At 52.1% G+C, this 15,866-nt stretch overlaps 1 protein-coding gene across 1 annotated transcript; it reads left to right on the plus strand.

The window, feature by feature from the left end:
- Positions 1-524: 524 nt before the first annotated feature.
- Positions 525-10,691, plus strand: LOC103187803 (PH and SEC7 domain-containing protein 1). The gene is made up of 15 exons (XM_007907464.2): positions 525-1,496; positions 2,524-2,849; positions 3,648-3,863; positions 4,502-4,582; positions 5,327-5,439; positions 5,988-6,046; positions 6,741-6,830; positions 6,992-7,035; positions 7,304-7,473; positions 7,726-7,796; positions 8,351-8,496; positions 8,776-8,920; positions 9,232-9,375; positions 9,609-9,858; positions 10,331-10,691. Exons 1-14 carry the CDS (start codon positions 1,161-1,163, stop codon positions 9,849-9,851), a joined length of 2,184 nt encoding a protein of 727 aa, XP_007905655.2. The 5' UTR covers positions 525-1,160; the 3' UTR covers positions 9,852-9,858; positions 10,331-10,691.
- The last annotated feature ends 5,175 nt before the right edge of the window (positions 10,692-15,866 follow it).

The raw sequence follows: 15,866 nt of genomic DNA on the forward strand, positions 1-15,866 counted from the left end.
CACATCCACAGGCTGGGAGCTCCAGTCACCTCTTCACAACGACACTGTTCCCCATCCTCAACACCAACTCAAGCCCTAATCCCATCCTCAACACCAGCCCTAACTCCATCTTCAACCCCATCCCCAACACCAACACCATCCTCAACCCCAGCCCCAACCCCATCCTCAACCCCAGCCCCAACCCCATCCTCAACCCCAGTCCCATTCTCAACACCAACCCCAGCCCTAACCCCATCTTCAACCCCATTCTCAACCTAACCCCCAGCTCTATTCTCTTCCCCATCTTCAACCCAAACCCCTATCCCTTTCCCAACTCTAACCCCAACCCAGAGGAGGACAACACAGATCCAAGGGAGGATGGGATTGACCCAGGGGAGGACTGGACAAACCCAGGGGTAGTTGGGATTGACTCACAGGAAATTTGGATAGAGCCAGGGGGAGGTGGGATAGAGTCAGATGGAGCTGGGACAGAGCCAGAGGTAGATGGGACAGAGCCAGAGGGAGATGGGACAGAGCCAGAGGGAGATGGGACAGAGCCAGAGGGAGATGGGACAGAGCTAGAGGGAGATGGGATAGAGCTAGAGGGCGATGGGACAGAGTCAGGGGAAGATGGGATAGAGTCAGGGGAAGATGGGATAGAGCCAGGCAGAGCTGGGGTTGACTCATGGGTGAATGAGATTGACCTAGAGGAGGTCGGTGTTGACTCGGGAGAGGAGGGGACTGAGCTGGACATCTCGTGGCTAGAGGCCAGACCAGATGACAGTCACAATCCCAACTCAATCCCCACAAGCTCCCCCTCGCCCTCGTCCTCACACAGCATCACAACCCCCCAGCTCTGGCAAAGCCCGGCCTACAGCCTTGAGGATGAGCATGAACACACACCTGCTGACACGCAAGTCAGGGGAGAAGGGGAGAAGGAGAGCTCGGGGGGCTCCAGCCCGCTGGAGAGCGACGAGGAGGGCTGCCACTGGGTGCAGGCGGTCCTGTTGACCAGAGGCGGCCAGGCTTCGGACGACCGCTCCCCGGAAGATTCCAGAAGACTTGCTGGCAACCCGGAGTGGGCCATCACGGACACCAGAAACCCAAGCTCGTCCACAGAGGAGAGCGAGGAGGAGGAGAAGGGGGGGGTGGGGAGATGGACGGAGGCGGGTTCAAGCCCCATGGACAGCTCCTCTGAGCCGGGAACGCTGCCCAGACACATGGTGTTGGAGGTCCCGGACACGCCGTTCCTGCATCAGGACGTGTGGCAGCAGAACCAGGCCTTCGTCCCCGTCGCCACTCCCGGGACCAGGCAGGACCAGGGCAGAGCCGAGCTCAGAGGCTGCCCTGAACTGATGTTGATCACAGCTACGGCTGTGACTGGGCTCTTCACCCCTGAGGAGGGTGGCGCAGCTAGAGAGGTCCCACCCGGCCAGCAGCCAGAGAGCGGTCTCACTCCAACCCTCTCCTGGGGACAAGTCTCTGGGCAACAGGACAGGGAACCAGCACACAGCGAGGTAAGGGCTTCCCCCCCCCCCTCTCTCTCTCTCTCTCTCTTTCCGTGACATTTACACGACGCGTATCACGTCAGCAGGACGTCCCAAGGCCCTGGACAGTCATTGACCTGGACCCGAGCTGGTGGTCAGGATCTGGAGGGTGGCCGAAGGCACAGTTGAAGATGAGGGTCTTGAGACGAGCCTTGAAGGAGGCGAGGGAAATGTGGGATGGAATTCCAGAGGGTGGGGGGCAGAGATACTGAAGGCTCGACCACCAATGGTCAACAACAACTTGTATTTACACCGTCCCTCACACAGAGTGGTGGTGGAGCATGACACCGAGCCGGGGGAGGGGATCGGTTAGTACGGGTTTAGGTTAGGCTAACAAGTGCCTGGAGGTGTTTATCCGGGCACCGTTTGAGTCATCGAAACAGAAGAAGGTGGTTAAGTCTGTTTATTCGAAGGATTTTCAGGAATGCTCAGTTTAAACAAGAAATTAGTCAGCTCACACCAGGAAAATTCCTGATACGTTTTCCATTGCTTCGAATATATCGGGAACTATAGGCCTGGAGCGTTGAAACAAAAACAATGGCACTGTAGGTTTCAGCCAGGCCCAGTCATTCGCTTGCGCTCTCACCTCTCTGAGTCAGATGGTTGCGGGTTCAAGTTCCACGTTGGGTATTCTGACTTCACAGTCCAAGCTGACGCTGGGGGGAGAGAGAGAGAGAGTGAGAGCACGTGAGCGCCCCATTGTCGGATGAGACGTCAAACCTCACTCACTCCCCGTCTGTGCCCTGTTCGGGCAGGTGTTAAAGATCTTCCCCCGCGACGCTGTCCGGAAAAAGAGAAGGGAGTTCCTCTCCCCCCCCCCCCCATTAAAATCGCTCGCTCACTTCAGGTCGGTCGGTCCACAAAGCACAACACAGTCACTACACGTTGCAGAGGGGGACAGAGGACGGAGTTTTGAGTTGAGGAGGGAGCGAAGGGAGTTGATGTTGGAGAAATGTTTCCCAGTTATAAGTAACTCGCTGTGTTTCTATCTGAGAAGTTGGCAGCGCAGAGGTGGGAGGTGGAGAGGACGACAGCAGAGGAACTGCCCATCTGCAGCTCGCACATGACGGACATCACGACCGAGAGTAACCAGGGGGCCTGGGAACCCCCCTCCCCCCACCGGGCACCAAGCCCGCAGCCTAGCGACCCCGAGACCCTCGGTCTGCCTGCGGGGGTGGCGGTGACACTCCGGGAGGAGTCTGCGGAGGAGGAGAGCGGAGTCTCTTTGGCGGACATGCAGCCCCCGGCTGAGACAGTGACTGAACAGGAGTTGGTCACAGAGCGTGGAGAGAGCACGTACATGCCAGGACCATGCACACCCATGTAAGAACACATCGTTAGCTCATTGCAGACTTAACCCTTCACCTCCCACCCTCACAAATCCCAGGAGATGTTAACCCCGCAAGCCAAAGCCCCGATTAACGGGCAGGGTGGTCCTAGCTGAACAAGCAGTGAGCAAGCTCCGTGGGTTTAGATGGTTAGACTCCAGCAGTTACCCCAACGCACACTCTGGGCTTCCCCCCCCCCCCCCCACCACCAAGAATAATACCTTCCGGAATTAGGCAAGCAGGATGTCTCCCTCCAGGGAGAGAGTGAGAGCAAGTGAGCATTCCATTCTCGTCACAGGAATTTCCACCTGTGTAGGTGGGACACGTGGAATTCTCAATCAGGCTGGCCAAATAATAATAATAATAATAATAATCGTTGCATTTGATCCAGTGCCTTATCATGTTGCTGAGCCGTCCAAAAGCATTTCGCAGAATACACTGTAAAGTGTAGTACTGTATTTTGTGGGCGAAATGCGACAGCCATTTGTGCACAGCAGCGTCCCCACAAACAGTCGTGAATTGAGTGATGGAATTATTTTTTTACTTCCGGAAAGCGATCCGCCAATCAACTAACAAGCGGGATGCTACTTACTGCTAAGTAAACATAGGCATATGTTTGTGCGTATGTGTGTGTGTGTGTGTGGGTGGGGGGGTAAGGAAACTTGCCTATGTTTTGCCCTGTCCCAGCCAGGAATCAAGATGAACCCGGATCCTCTGGCTTGCGAGGCGAGCACGCTAACTCCTACACTGTGGCGGCTCCACAATAAATAGAGTAATTTGCGTTATGTAACAGGGCTGTGAGTGAGTGGGAGGACTGGGCTGGTGCAAGAACAGAAAGTCAGCCTGAAGCAGCCCCGGACACCCCCAACACAGAGGGGACAACAGACGCCAACACCCACCTGAGTAACGGCAATGTGGTGGACAAGGGGGCAGCACAGAGGCTGGCCAGCAAACTCTACCATCTGGACGGCTTTAAGAGAACAGATGTGGCTCCTTACCTGGGGAAAAAGTAATTATACTATTATTATTCCTAATAGTTCATCGTTATAATGATATGTTAATAATATAGTTATTATTAATAATAATCCTCACATTTGATACGGCTCCTTTTCACATCGTCGAGACATTGCAAGGCGCTTCACAGAATACACTGCAAAGTTTAGTGACTGTATTTTGTGAAACATGGCAGCCAATTGCTCACAGCAGTGTCCCACAAACAATCGTGGATTGTGTGACCAAATTACCGTATTTTGTGTATTATTATTATTATTTTAAAATGTAAATAATTGTGTTATATTTGTTTACTACATTTATACCAAATCTATTGTATTAATATAACTATTAATAAAATAGTAATAATTATTAATAAATATTCATAATAATAATAATCCTTGCATTTGATATCGCGCCTTATCACGTCGTCGGGATGTCGCAGAGCGCTTCACAGGAATACTGTAAAGTGCAGTGACCGTGTATTTTGTGGGCGAAACACGACCGCCAATTGCGCACAATGTGGGGGCGGGGGTGCTCGAACCCACAGCCTGCTGACTTGGAGGTGACAGCACTTGCAGGCTGGTACCCCCCTCACTGTAACTCATATATATACACGCATCACCCTGAACCTCTCTCCCATGTGTTCTGTCGCAGTAACGAGTTCAGTCAGACGGTGGCTGAGGAATACCTGAAGTTCTTTGACTTTACCGGCATGGACTTGGACCAGGCTCTGAGGTAAGAAAGGGGAGCGGGGGAGGCGAAGTGGGGAGGAAGAAGGGGGCGGTGTGGAGCAGACGGAAGCAAGGCCAATGTTTGTCATGATACCAGATCCCAACCACAGCCGTGTCAACAATCTTTATGTCTTGCATTCCACTCTACTGCTGCACTGTCTGCAAGGGTGGGTGGAAGCAGATTCGACTGTAGCTTTCAAAAGGGAATTGGATAGATATTTGGAAAGGAACCATGTGCAGGGCTGTGGGGTAAGAGCGGAGGATTGGGACTAGTTGGGGTAAGAGCGGGGAGAGGGACTAGTTGGGTTAATAGCAGGGAAATGGGACTAGTTGGGCGTAAGAGCGGGGGAGTGGGGACTAGTTGGTAGCTCTTTCCTTTCAAAGAGCCGACCGGCCGATGGACCGAATGGCCTCCTCCTGTGCTGCAAGATTCGATATCCTTTGTGTCCCCATCCCAATGTCCTTTTATACAAATGTAATGTTGTATTTGTTGTTGTTGTTGTTTACATCCTTTCTTCTTCTGATTTCAATTGTTTATTGCCCTGGATTTATTAACAATGAAAAATCTCACAGGGCTGACTGACTAACACATAGAAACAGGAGGAGGCCATTCAGCCCCTCGAGCCTGTTCCACCATTCTATTAGATCATGGATGAACTGTACCTCAACTCCAATGAACTACCTTGGCCTCGTATCCCTTGATACCCTGAGCTAACAGAAACCTCCCTCTGGCTCTGTTCTCCTGTAGGAATTTCCTGAAGGCATTCCCACTGACAGGCGAGACACAGGAGCGCGAGCGGGTCCTGAACCACTTCTCACAGCGTTTCCACCTCTGCAACCCCCACACCAGCACCAGCCAAGGTCGGCCACCGCACCTCACGCTGAAGTCTTGTCCGGCGCTGCGGGACGCTCGCCTGTGCGAGGGGGGGTGGGGGCTGCGTAAATACATGTTGTTGTTGTTGTTGGTTGTGTCCGGGTGCTCACACTCACAGTGTGGGTATAGGTGTGTGTGTGTGTGTATTCACACGTGAGTGTGTATAGGTGTGTCTATACACGTGTCGTTAAATGTATCTCTGCATGTGTTCAGGTGGATATTAAAGATCTCCCGGGGCGCTGTCAGCAAACGAGAAAGGAGTCTCTCTCTCTCTCTCCCGGTGTCCTGGCCGACAGTCCCCAAGATAAAATCGCTCGCTCGCTTCATGGCTGTTTGGGGGGATGTCGCCGGGCGCAAACCGGCTGCTGCGTTCGCCCACAAAAACACACAGTCACTACACTTTACGGTGAAAGCCTGTGACGCGCTTTGAGACGTCCTCCCGACGCGAAAGGCCCCACATCCGATGTCAGGTTTATTATTATTAGTGTTGTCTTGTAGCCGCGTCTGACCTTTTTTCTCTCTCTCTCTCGTGTAGATGGGGTTCACACACTGACCTGCGCTCTCATGCTGCTGAACACAGACCTGCACGGTCAGGTGAGTATCAGCGTGTGGCCGTACACAACAGCGAATGTGAGTTGTGCAAGTCTCCGAGTCAGGAGGTTGTGGGATCAAGCCCCCCACACACACACACACACACACACGCACACATACGTCGGGGTCTCTGAGCTCACAGTCCAGGCTGATGCTCCAGCATAGAGTTGGGGGGAGAGACAGGGAGAGAGAGAGCGAGCCCTGCATTGTCGAAGACTCCGTCCTTTTCGGACGAGACCTTAAACCTCACTCACTCCCCCTCCACTGGGCCCTGATCAGTCGGATGTTGGAAAAGAGAAGGGAGTGTCTCTCTCTCTCTCTCTCTCTCTCTCGGTGTCCTGGCCGACAATCACCTAAATAACTTCGCTCGCTCGCTTCACGACTGTTTACGGGGACGTCCCTGTGTGCAAATTGACTGCCACGTTTACCCGCAAAACATTCAGTCACTACACTTTACAGTGAAATCCTGCGAAGCGTTTTCAGACGTCCTCCTGATACAAAAGGTGTGATACTAATAATAACAATCCTTGCATTTGTTACAGGGCCCTATCATGTCTCAAAGGGCTTCACAGAATATACTGTAAAGTGAATTGGCTGTGTGTTTTGTGGGCGAAATTGAATGTAACGAATATTATTATGGTTATTAATATTTTAACCCTCTGATCGCGTCTTCTCGCCTTCTTTCCCGTCTTATCAGAATCTGGGGAAGAGCATGTCAAGTCAGGAATTCATCATGAACCTGGAAGGGATGAACGATGGAAAGGATTTCTCAAAGGACATCCTGAAGGTGAGAATTCAGCTGTGTGTTAGACACGTCCTCCTCTCCCTCCCCCTGACTCGGAGTCGAGTTCCGCCATTGATAGGCACTCCGGGACACTGCCCCACGTGAAGGGTGCTGTGTAAAGGCAAGTTGTTGTTGTTGATCCCTGACATTGCTCTTTTCCACAGACGCTGTATCATTCTATCAAGAACGAGAAGTTGGAATGGGCCATGTGAGTAACAGTGGAGAGTCATTGGCTCAAGACAGCTCCCTTCCTCTCCCCTCCCTCCCCTCCTACCCCCCACCCTCCTTGCCCTCCACCCCTCCTGATCCCAACCCCCAGCTCGGGTTCAAATCCCTGACTGTCCAGCGCCTTGGGACGTCCCCCACTTCGTGAAAGTGGTCGTGTAAATGTCATGTGTTGTTGTTGTTGTTGATGATGATGACAGCTGGTGTGACGGGAGCAGTTGTTGATGATGATGATGGTGATGTTGTTACAGAGACCAGGAGGATGTACAGAACGCGACAGTGGGAGGAGAGGAGTGCTGTGTGAAGCCAGGCAGTGGGAAGGGAAAGCCCTTTGTACAGTTGCCCCAGGATCAGAAAGCCGTCACGTACAAACAGGGCTTCTTGAGCCGCAAGACCCATGCCGATATCGATGGCAAGAAAAGTGAGTGTGGGGGGGGAGAGGGGGGGGTGGCGGGCAGGAGGGGGGCTGCTGGAGAGCACTGGGAGGAGCAAATGATGCAGTAAGAGAAGATCGGGGAGCGGATGGAGTATGGGTCAGGGCGAGGAGATTGGAACTGACCCATTGACTGTATTCGCTTGAGCCCCAGTTTGTGGCTCCTCACTGCTGAAGGGGTGATGGTGGGTCAGGCTGGATATCTGTCACCCCTCACTGACGACCCCGTGTGTCTTACAGCTCCCTGGGGCAAGAGGAGCTGGAAAACCTTCTACAGCGTCCTGAAGGGCATCATTATCTACCTGCTGAAGGTACAGTAACAGGAGAGAGAGAAAACGAGGGCATGTTCCCAACTCACTGTCAGGCTCTCAGTAAAAGCCCGGCTAAAGTGTGTGTCAGCTTGGCTCAGTGGTAGTACTCTCATTGGAACATAGAAACAGGAGAAGGCCATTCAGCCCCTCGAGCCTGTTCCGCCATTCTACTAGATCATAGTTGATCTGTACCTCAACTCCAATTACCGGCCCTTGCCCCATAATTAATCCTCAATCGCCTCCGAGGCAGAAGGTTGTGGGTTCGAGCCCCACTCCACATCACATACTCTAAGCTGATGCTCCAATGCAGCGCTGTGGGAGGTGGGGGGAGCTGTATTGACGTTAAACCTCACTGCCTGTTCAGGTGGACGTTAAAGATCTCCTGCTGTTGGAAAAGAGAAGGGAATTTCTCTCTCCCGCTGTCCTGGCCAACAATCGTTCACCGAATCCATGACCGGGATGTCTCGAGGGGGAGAAGGGGGCGGGGGTTAGTTTGAGTTGAACACTGTGTAATGTCCCCCACTCTCTCCCACCTTTCCACCCCCCTCTTCCAGGATGAGTATCAGGCTGACAAGCAGTGGTCAGAGGAGGCTATCAGTGTCCATCACTCTCTGGCCAGCAGAGCCTCGCGCTACCACAAGAGGCCTCACGTCTTCCAGCTCCAGACAGCAGACTGGCGCATCTTCCTGTTCCAGGCCCAGTGAGTACCCGCCCCCAGGACAGGCCTCGCCTCCCCTGCCCCACCCACTGCCCCTCCCTCTTCTCTTCCCGAGGGCAGGTCCTGCCTCCCCCAGCCCTTCCCCTGCCTTTCACCCATCTCAGCCACGCCTATCAACGTCAACATCAACATCACCTGTCGCGTGTTGACTCCTGGAGCATGCTGGCTCCGCCTACAGTGTGTTGACATTCACCTGCAGCGTGCTTGTGAGCGAAGCATGTAGCGTGCTGCATATTGACACGTGTGTGTCTCCTGTGTTAGGAGCGCGGAAGAGATGAACTCCTGGATCACACGCATCAACCTGGTGGCGGCCATGTTCTCCTCCCCACCGTTCCCGGCTGCCATCGGCTCCCAGCGGAAATTCAGCCGCCCCATCCTCCCTTCCTCCGTCTCCAAACACTCTCAGGTACGTTCTTGATCCATCCCTCCACCCCCCTCCCTCACTAACTCCATCCCTCCCTCTTTAATCCTCCGCTCCGTCTTTCAGGTACGTTCTCCCTCCTTCCATCCCCACTTACTCCATCCCTCTAACACTCCCACCAACCCTACTCTCTCAACTGGACTCCATCCCCCTTTCACCCCCCCCTCCCCCACCCCGCGCTCTCTCTCTCAGATTGGCTCCGCCCTGCGCGGGACTATGGGACGTCCCCCTGAGGGGGCAGGGCTCAGTCCTGGCCAATGACAGTAGGTGATTTCTCTCGGCACTGTGATTGGCAGGAGCAGCAGCTGGCCTCTCACAACGCCTCGCTGCTGAGGGTGAGGGAGGAGCTGGAGGACCACGAGCTGAGCCCCGGGGGCAGGAAGGGCAAAGCCAAGGAGTTGGAGGAGCACAAGGTCAAGCAGGAGTACCTGGAGTACGAGGTGAGGTGACCTCCCAAGGTTTAGCTTAAGCGCTTTGAGACGTGATAAGGCGCAATATCACATGCAAGGATTATTACTGAAACAAGATGCTGTTGTTGATGTTGTTGTTGCTGTTGTTGTTGATGTTGTTGCTGTTGTTGATGTTAATGTTGTTGATGTTGTTGTTGATGTTGTTGTTGCTGTTGTTGTTGTTGATATCATGGCTGATGTTGTTGCTCTTGTGCCCATAACAGAAGAGCCGGCACGAGATGTACGTGCGTTTGCTGCGGGCGAAGCTGAGAGCGGGGAGTGAGGACCTAGATGCTTTGGAGACTCTGCTGTTTGAGTCGCTGGAGGGAGAGGGAGAGCAGGGAGGGATGAAAAAATCTCACTCCAGCCCCTCCCTCAATCTGGAGCAGAAGCCCACCGTCAAAGTCAAGAGGAACGTCTCAGAGAGGCGCACTTACAGGAAGAAAATCGCTCGTAAACTCATCTAAACCGCAGGTACTAAACTCCGCGTATCACTAACCTGGAGGCCTGTAGTGTAGTGGTTAGTGCTCTCGCCTCACAAGCCAGAGGACCTGGCTTCGATTCCCGGACAGGGCAAAACTTTGGGCAAGTTTCCTTACTCCACACACACACGCCTCTGTTTACGTAGCAGTAAGTAGGAACCTGGCTGTTATTCAATTGGCGGATCGCTTTTCCAAGGGATACTACCTTCAAATAATAATAATTTGGTCACTCACTCCACGACTGTTTGTGGGGACTCTGCTGCGCGCAATTGGCTGCCGCGTTTTGTCCACAAAATACACAGTCACTACACTTTACGGTATATCCCATGAAGCGCTTTGAGGCATCTCACTGACGTGGCAAGGCGCTGTATAAAGCTGCCTCTACACTGTGCATCCACACTCCCCTGTGCTGCGCATTCCCTGGACTGTGATCTGTGGTGACATCTCTGCTCTATGTGTTTCAGACATTGGTTGCTGAGTGTGAGACAGTGCCAGCCCAGCGCAGTGTGAGCTGGGGGTGGGCGTGTGGCACTGAGCTCCGTGCGGACAGCGCGGTGGGGGGCACCACGGAGCCCAGAGACTGGTGGAGAGAGACCGGCATTCCTTCCCAATCCCGCTTGGTATTCCCGGCCTCTCGGCAAATGCCAGGAAACCTCTGCTGTACATAGTGTTTGTGCTGCAGTCCTGGCCTCAACCACTGACTGACTTAACTCTCCACACACACCACCCCCCCTCCCGCTCGCTCTTGCTTTGTGGGGCCGTTTCCCTTTATCCGCGCACCCCTACTTACTCAGCAGTAAGTAGAAACCTGGTTGTTAGTCGATTGGCGGATCGCTTTCCTGGGAATCATAATTCCTTCAAAAAAATAATTAATTTTGTCACTCAATCCACGACTGTTTGTGGGGACGCTGCTGTGCGCAATTGGCTGCAGTGTTTCAGCCACAAAATATACAGTCAATTCACTTTACAGTGTATCCCGTGAAGCGCTTTGAGATGTCTCGGCAACGTGATGAGGCGCTCTATCAAATGCAAAGGTTATTATTATTAATTATTAATATTTCAGGCCAGTTGCCTGGTCCACATGAGAACGTTACCAAGCACACGGTGTGATAATGATGTGTGTCTGGGCGACTGAGGCAGGTCAGGGCTGCTTTTTTTTAACGCTGCTTTTCCCAATGTTATTGCACTATTATTGTTGCTGCTGTTTGTTTTGTCGACTTAAAACGTGGAGCGAAAAGAAAATGGGAGCTCGGGTCCCGGCTACTCAAAATCCCCGGGATCTCTGATTCCCGCAAACCGCAACGACGTTCCCAGAAAAAAAAATGGGGAAATGCGCCCAGTGAAAGCAGGAACAGTTAGCACTGATCGTGAAGATCTGTAGCTTAGTGGAGTCCTGTAGCTTAGTGGTTAGACTCCGGGTTCGATTCCTGGGCAGGACAGGGCGAAACCTTAGGCAAGTCTTCTTACTCCGCGCACACGCCTCTGTTTACAAAGCAGTCGGTAGGAACCCGGTGGTTAGTCGATTGGCGGATCATTTTCCGGGGGTAGTAATCCCTTACCAAAAAAAAAAGGAAAAACAATAATAATTTGGTCACTGAATGTGAATCCACGGCTGTTTGTGGGGACCCTGCCGTGCCCAATTGGCTGCTGCATTTCACCGAAAAGATATACAGTCAGTTCACCCGACAGTGTGTCCTGCGAAGCGCTTTGGGACGTCTCGAAGACGCGACGCGGCGCTCTGTAGGGACTGTTGTTGTTATTCATCGTAACCCACGTTAATGCAGAATGCGACCACTGGAGGGCGCCATGTACCTGCGTGTGACCAGCACACACACACATGTACACACACACACACATGTACACACACACACACACAGATCCTTACACAATAGTGAGCCATACACCCACCGTGTTTTACCGAAGGAATATATTTTAAAGCGAGGAGCTATTTTGCTGAACCGCGCGGGTTGGCTTGTTATTACTTGTGTCCCATTGGCGCTCAAAATGCTGCAAACGATTCTATTTTTTTAAGCAAAATACTATATATTGTCCGTTCACGTTTCCCGTTTCTCTCAACAACAGCAAAAAAAAAGCCGCACGATAAAATACTGATAAAATAAAACTTTTTTTTTTCTTTTTTTTAAAAACTCCGTTTGTTTCGTGAGCGATTTGCGGCAATTTGTCACCTCCGGGGTGTCAGGAGGTTGCGGTTTTGAGTTTCTCTCTCTCTCTCTCTCTCTCTCTCTCTCTCTCTCTCTCGCCCGGTGTCCTGGCCGACAATCCCCCAGATAAAAAAAAATCGCTCGGTCGCTGCACGGCTGTTTGCGGGCACGTCGCTGTGCACATTTGCCCACGAAACACAGTCACCACACTTCGCAGTAAATCCTGCAAAGCGCTTTCGGATGTCCTCCTGACTTGATAAGGCTCTGTATCAAATGCAAGGATTATTACTAGTGTTATTAAAACAACCAGCCCAATCTAACCCTATTAGTTAACGAGGATGGGAGGACAAAGCAAACAGCTCCCCATTAGCCATCTGACAGATGACGCTATCAATAACCTACAGCCGAGAGAGTGAGGCTTGTAAACATCGAATGTTCCACACAACAAAACTGCTGCTTAATAATTACATTGTTGGGAGAGTTATCGTCGCGATTCACTTCTGACACTAACAACAACAATAATAATAATCCTCACATCTCCTCACTCCTCCGCCTGCTCTGTGAGTGCGATTTGGTCAGGCTGTCGGAATGTGGGAATCGAGCCAGTCCTCTTGTGACGGTCTCTAGTCCCGGTTCCTGAGCCAGGAGCGGCCGCAGTATCCCAGGGCACTCGCTGCTGATGACAGCACAGCCCGGCCTGGCTCATGGGCAGCACCTGGAAGGGCCGACCAGTCACTTGGGGCAGGGAGTCATCCCACTCAGCTCCTGCAAGCCTAAATAAGATGGTTCTACCTGGACAACCAGCGGGAAAGCTTCTCAGATAGCGCTATTTCTCTCTCTCTCTCTCACTGTCAATGGCAAGCTGTGTAGTTTTAGCTGGGTAGACTCCAGCAGTCACCCCACGCACACTCTGGGCTCGCCACCCCCCCCCACCCCCAAGCCTTGGCTCTTGCCAGTCTGCACCTAATACTCTCCGGAATCAGGTAAGCAGGATTCTGATGTCCGTTCCTGAAATTTCATCAGCCGGAGTTAGTAAGTGAACAAATGGGGAAGTTAGGAGAGTGCGGTTAGGATGTGGAGCAACAGTTGAGGCAGAATCCATATTGGCTTCAAGAGGGAACTAGATGAATAGCTTACAAAGAGTCAGTTACTTGGGGAGAGGGGAAGGGGCAGGAAATGGGACGGAAAGGTTTGCAGACACGAAGGGCAGGGCGAAATGTTAGGAAAGTTTCCTTACTCCACTCACTCGCCTCTGTTTACCTCACAGTCAGTAGGAACCCGGTTGTTAGTCGATTGTCAGATAAAAATTTGGTAACTGAATCCGCGACTGTTTGTGGGACGTCGCTGTGTGCAATTGGCTGCCGCCTTTCGACCACAAAATACACGGTCACTACACTTTACAGTATATTCTGAGACGCGCCTCGAGATGTCTCGGAAGACATGATCAGACGCTGTATCTAATGCAAGGATTATTATTATTATCTGTGGTGGGGGGGCAGGAGTGGGTTAGTTCAGTCAGTGCAGAGGGAACCAGTATTGCCTGCTGTGTAACTCAGGAGAGAGTGGAGCTGGGTTAGAGATTACCTTTCCCTGACTGCAATAGCCCTGGTCACACAGCTCTGTGCTTGGCCAACTCAGCGCTGGAGAAAGGCTCCCCCCACATTCACACAGTGCTCAACTACTTAAACAATGCAGCAAACTTCCTGATAACTCAGCACTTCCCGAGGGGGAACGGGCTCAGTGACGAGGTATCAGGAGCGATGCGTTGGTGTCTGCGGGTGAATACGTACATAAATGCGGCTGGTTAGTTGGCTAGCTAGTTAGTTAGGCTGACACGCGCTGAGCCGGGCTGACTCACGCACACACTGAGCCGGGCTGACACACACACACACACACTGAGCCGAGCTGACACACACACACACACACTGAGCCGGGCTCACGCACACACACACACAAACACTGAGCCGGGCTGACACACACGCACAGACACACACACACACACACACGATACCTTTGATGAATTTGGCCAAGACATAAGTTACCCAAATCAAAGGCCAGGGTCCTCCCTCCCACCAGCCCGCACTGTCTACTCATTTAGATTAGCCATTACTGCAGTCGTGAATAAAGTGTGGAGCTTTTAAGTTAATATAAATGAACAGGAGGCTTTGCCTTAAAGTACAGTGATTTGCAAAAGGACAAAAGCAATGATCCTTACCACACGCACATCTGTTTAATCTCCTTTTTATTTTCTGCATCATGAACTTTTATTTCCAATTATTTCTGCCTCTGTCTCTCCCTCTCCCTCTCTCTCTCTCTCCTCCCCGCCTCCACACAGACACACGCACGCACACACACACACACACACACAGGCCGTCCTCATTGAGGGAACATAAAAATATAAAAATCGTCTCCGCTGTAGTGAACAGTTTCTCCGCATCTGCCAAATGCCTGGAGTGATAAATTATCCACTCCCGCTCTGACACTCTCCGATGAGAAGCATATAAATTGCACCTTCATTTCAAACCTCACTACTTCTCTCCCCCCACCCCCCACCCCATCTCTTGTTTTTCTCATAGGAACAGGAGGAGGCCATTCAGCCCCTCGAGCCTGTTCCGGTTCCACCATTCTATTAGAACATGGCTGATCTGTACCTCAACTCCAATTACCCGCCTTTGCCCCATGTCCCTTGATCCCCCGACCTAACACACATCCCTCCACTTCAGTCTTGAAGATGTGAATGGATCCAGCCATAATCCACAGCCTTTTTGGGGGGAGAGAGAGAGAGTTACAGATTTCCACTCCTACTGTTAAGTGTGGTGACTGTGTGTTTTGTGGGCGAAACCCGGCAGCTATATCAAATGAAAAGATTATTATTAAGGAATTAATAATCTTAATTAACCTCATTAAGACGGTGTCTATCGATATGGTTACCCGCTGGCCCCCGGCACAGCCCTGTGTCTCCTGTTATATGCAAATACAAAGCTGTCATAGGTTAACGGATGGGGCAGGGAGGCAGACTCAGCTTTGGACTCGGAGCGGATTAGCTTCCGATGGGGGTTTTGTTTCCTGGTTGATTTACGGCTAATGAAACGGCAGCACTCCAGTGATCAGAGGGACTATTAAGGGATTAGATTTGCCGAGCCTGGCAGATCCTGTGAGGAGAAATGGGAAATGCGCGGGGTCATTTAAGAAGAGTTAATGGCAAATGCAAAATGCCTCTCATTCGCTTTAGTGTAACGCTATCCCCTCTTGCGTGTCGATTTGTATTCCTTTAACAAGGCCGAAGGAAATCGGCCTCACCCCGCCTCGCCCCACCTCACCCGCTGCCCAGCGCATTAACATAGAACCCCATCCGCACCCCCTGTAGCTCAATGGTTAGCGGGTTCGCCTCGCAAGCGAGAGGACCCTGGTTGGGAGTCGATTCCCGGCCGTGTCAGGGTGACACCTTAGGCGAGTTTCCTTACTCAGCACACTCCCCTCTGTTTACTTGGCAGTAAGTAGGAACCCAGTGAAATCGATTGGCAGCAGGGGAAATAATCCCTCGAAAACAAATAACCGAAATAATAATCTGGTCATGGCTGCTTGTGGGACGCTGCCGTGCGCAATTAATTGGCTGCCGCCTTTCACCTACAATATACACACAGTCACTACACTTTGCAGTATATCCTGTGAAGCGCTTTGAGACGCCTCGACGTGATGAGGCGCCGTATCGAATGCGAGGATTATTATCCTGAACAGGGCACAGACGGGGGGGGGGGGATGGAGTGAGGCTTAACATCTCATCAGAAGGACAGGGCCTCCACTGACTACACAGTCACTACACTTTGAGACGTCCTGT

The sequence above is a fragment of the Callorhinchus milii genome, unplaced genomic scaffold (assembly GCF_018977255.1).
Source record: "Callorhinchus milii isolate IMCB2004 unplaced genomic scaffold, IMCB_Cmil_1.0 Scaffold28, whole genome shotgun sequence".
Classification (NCBI taxonomy): domain Eukaryota; kingdom Metazoa; phylum Chordata; class Chondrichthyes; order Chimaeriformes; family Callorhinchidae; genus Callorhinchus; species Callorhinchus milii.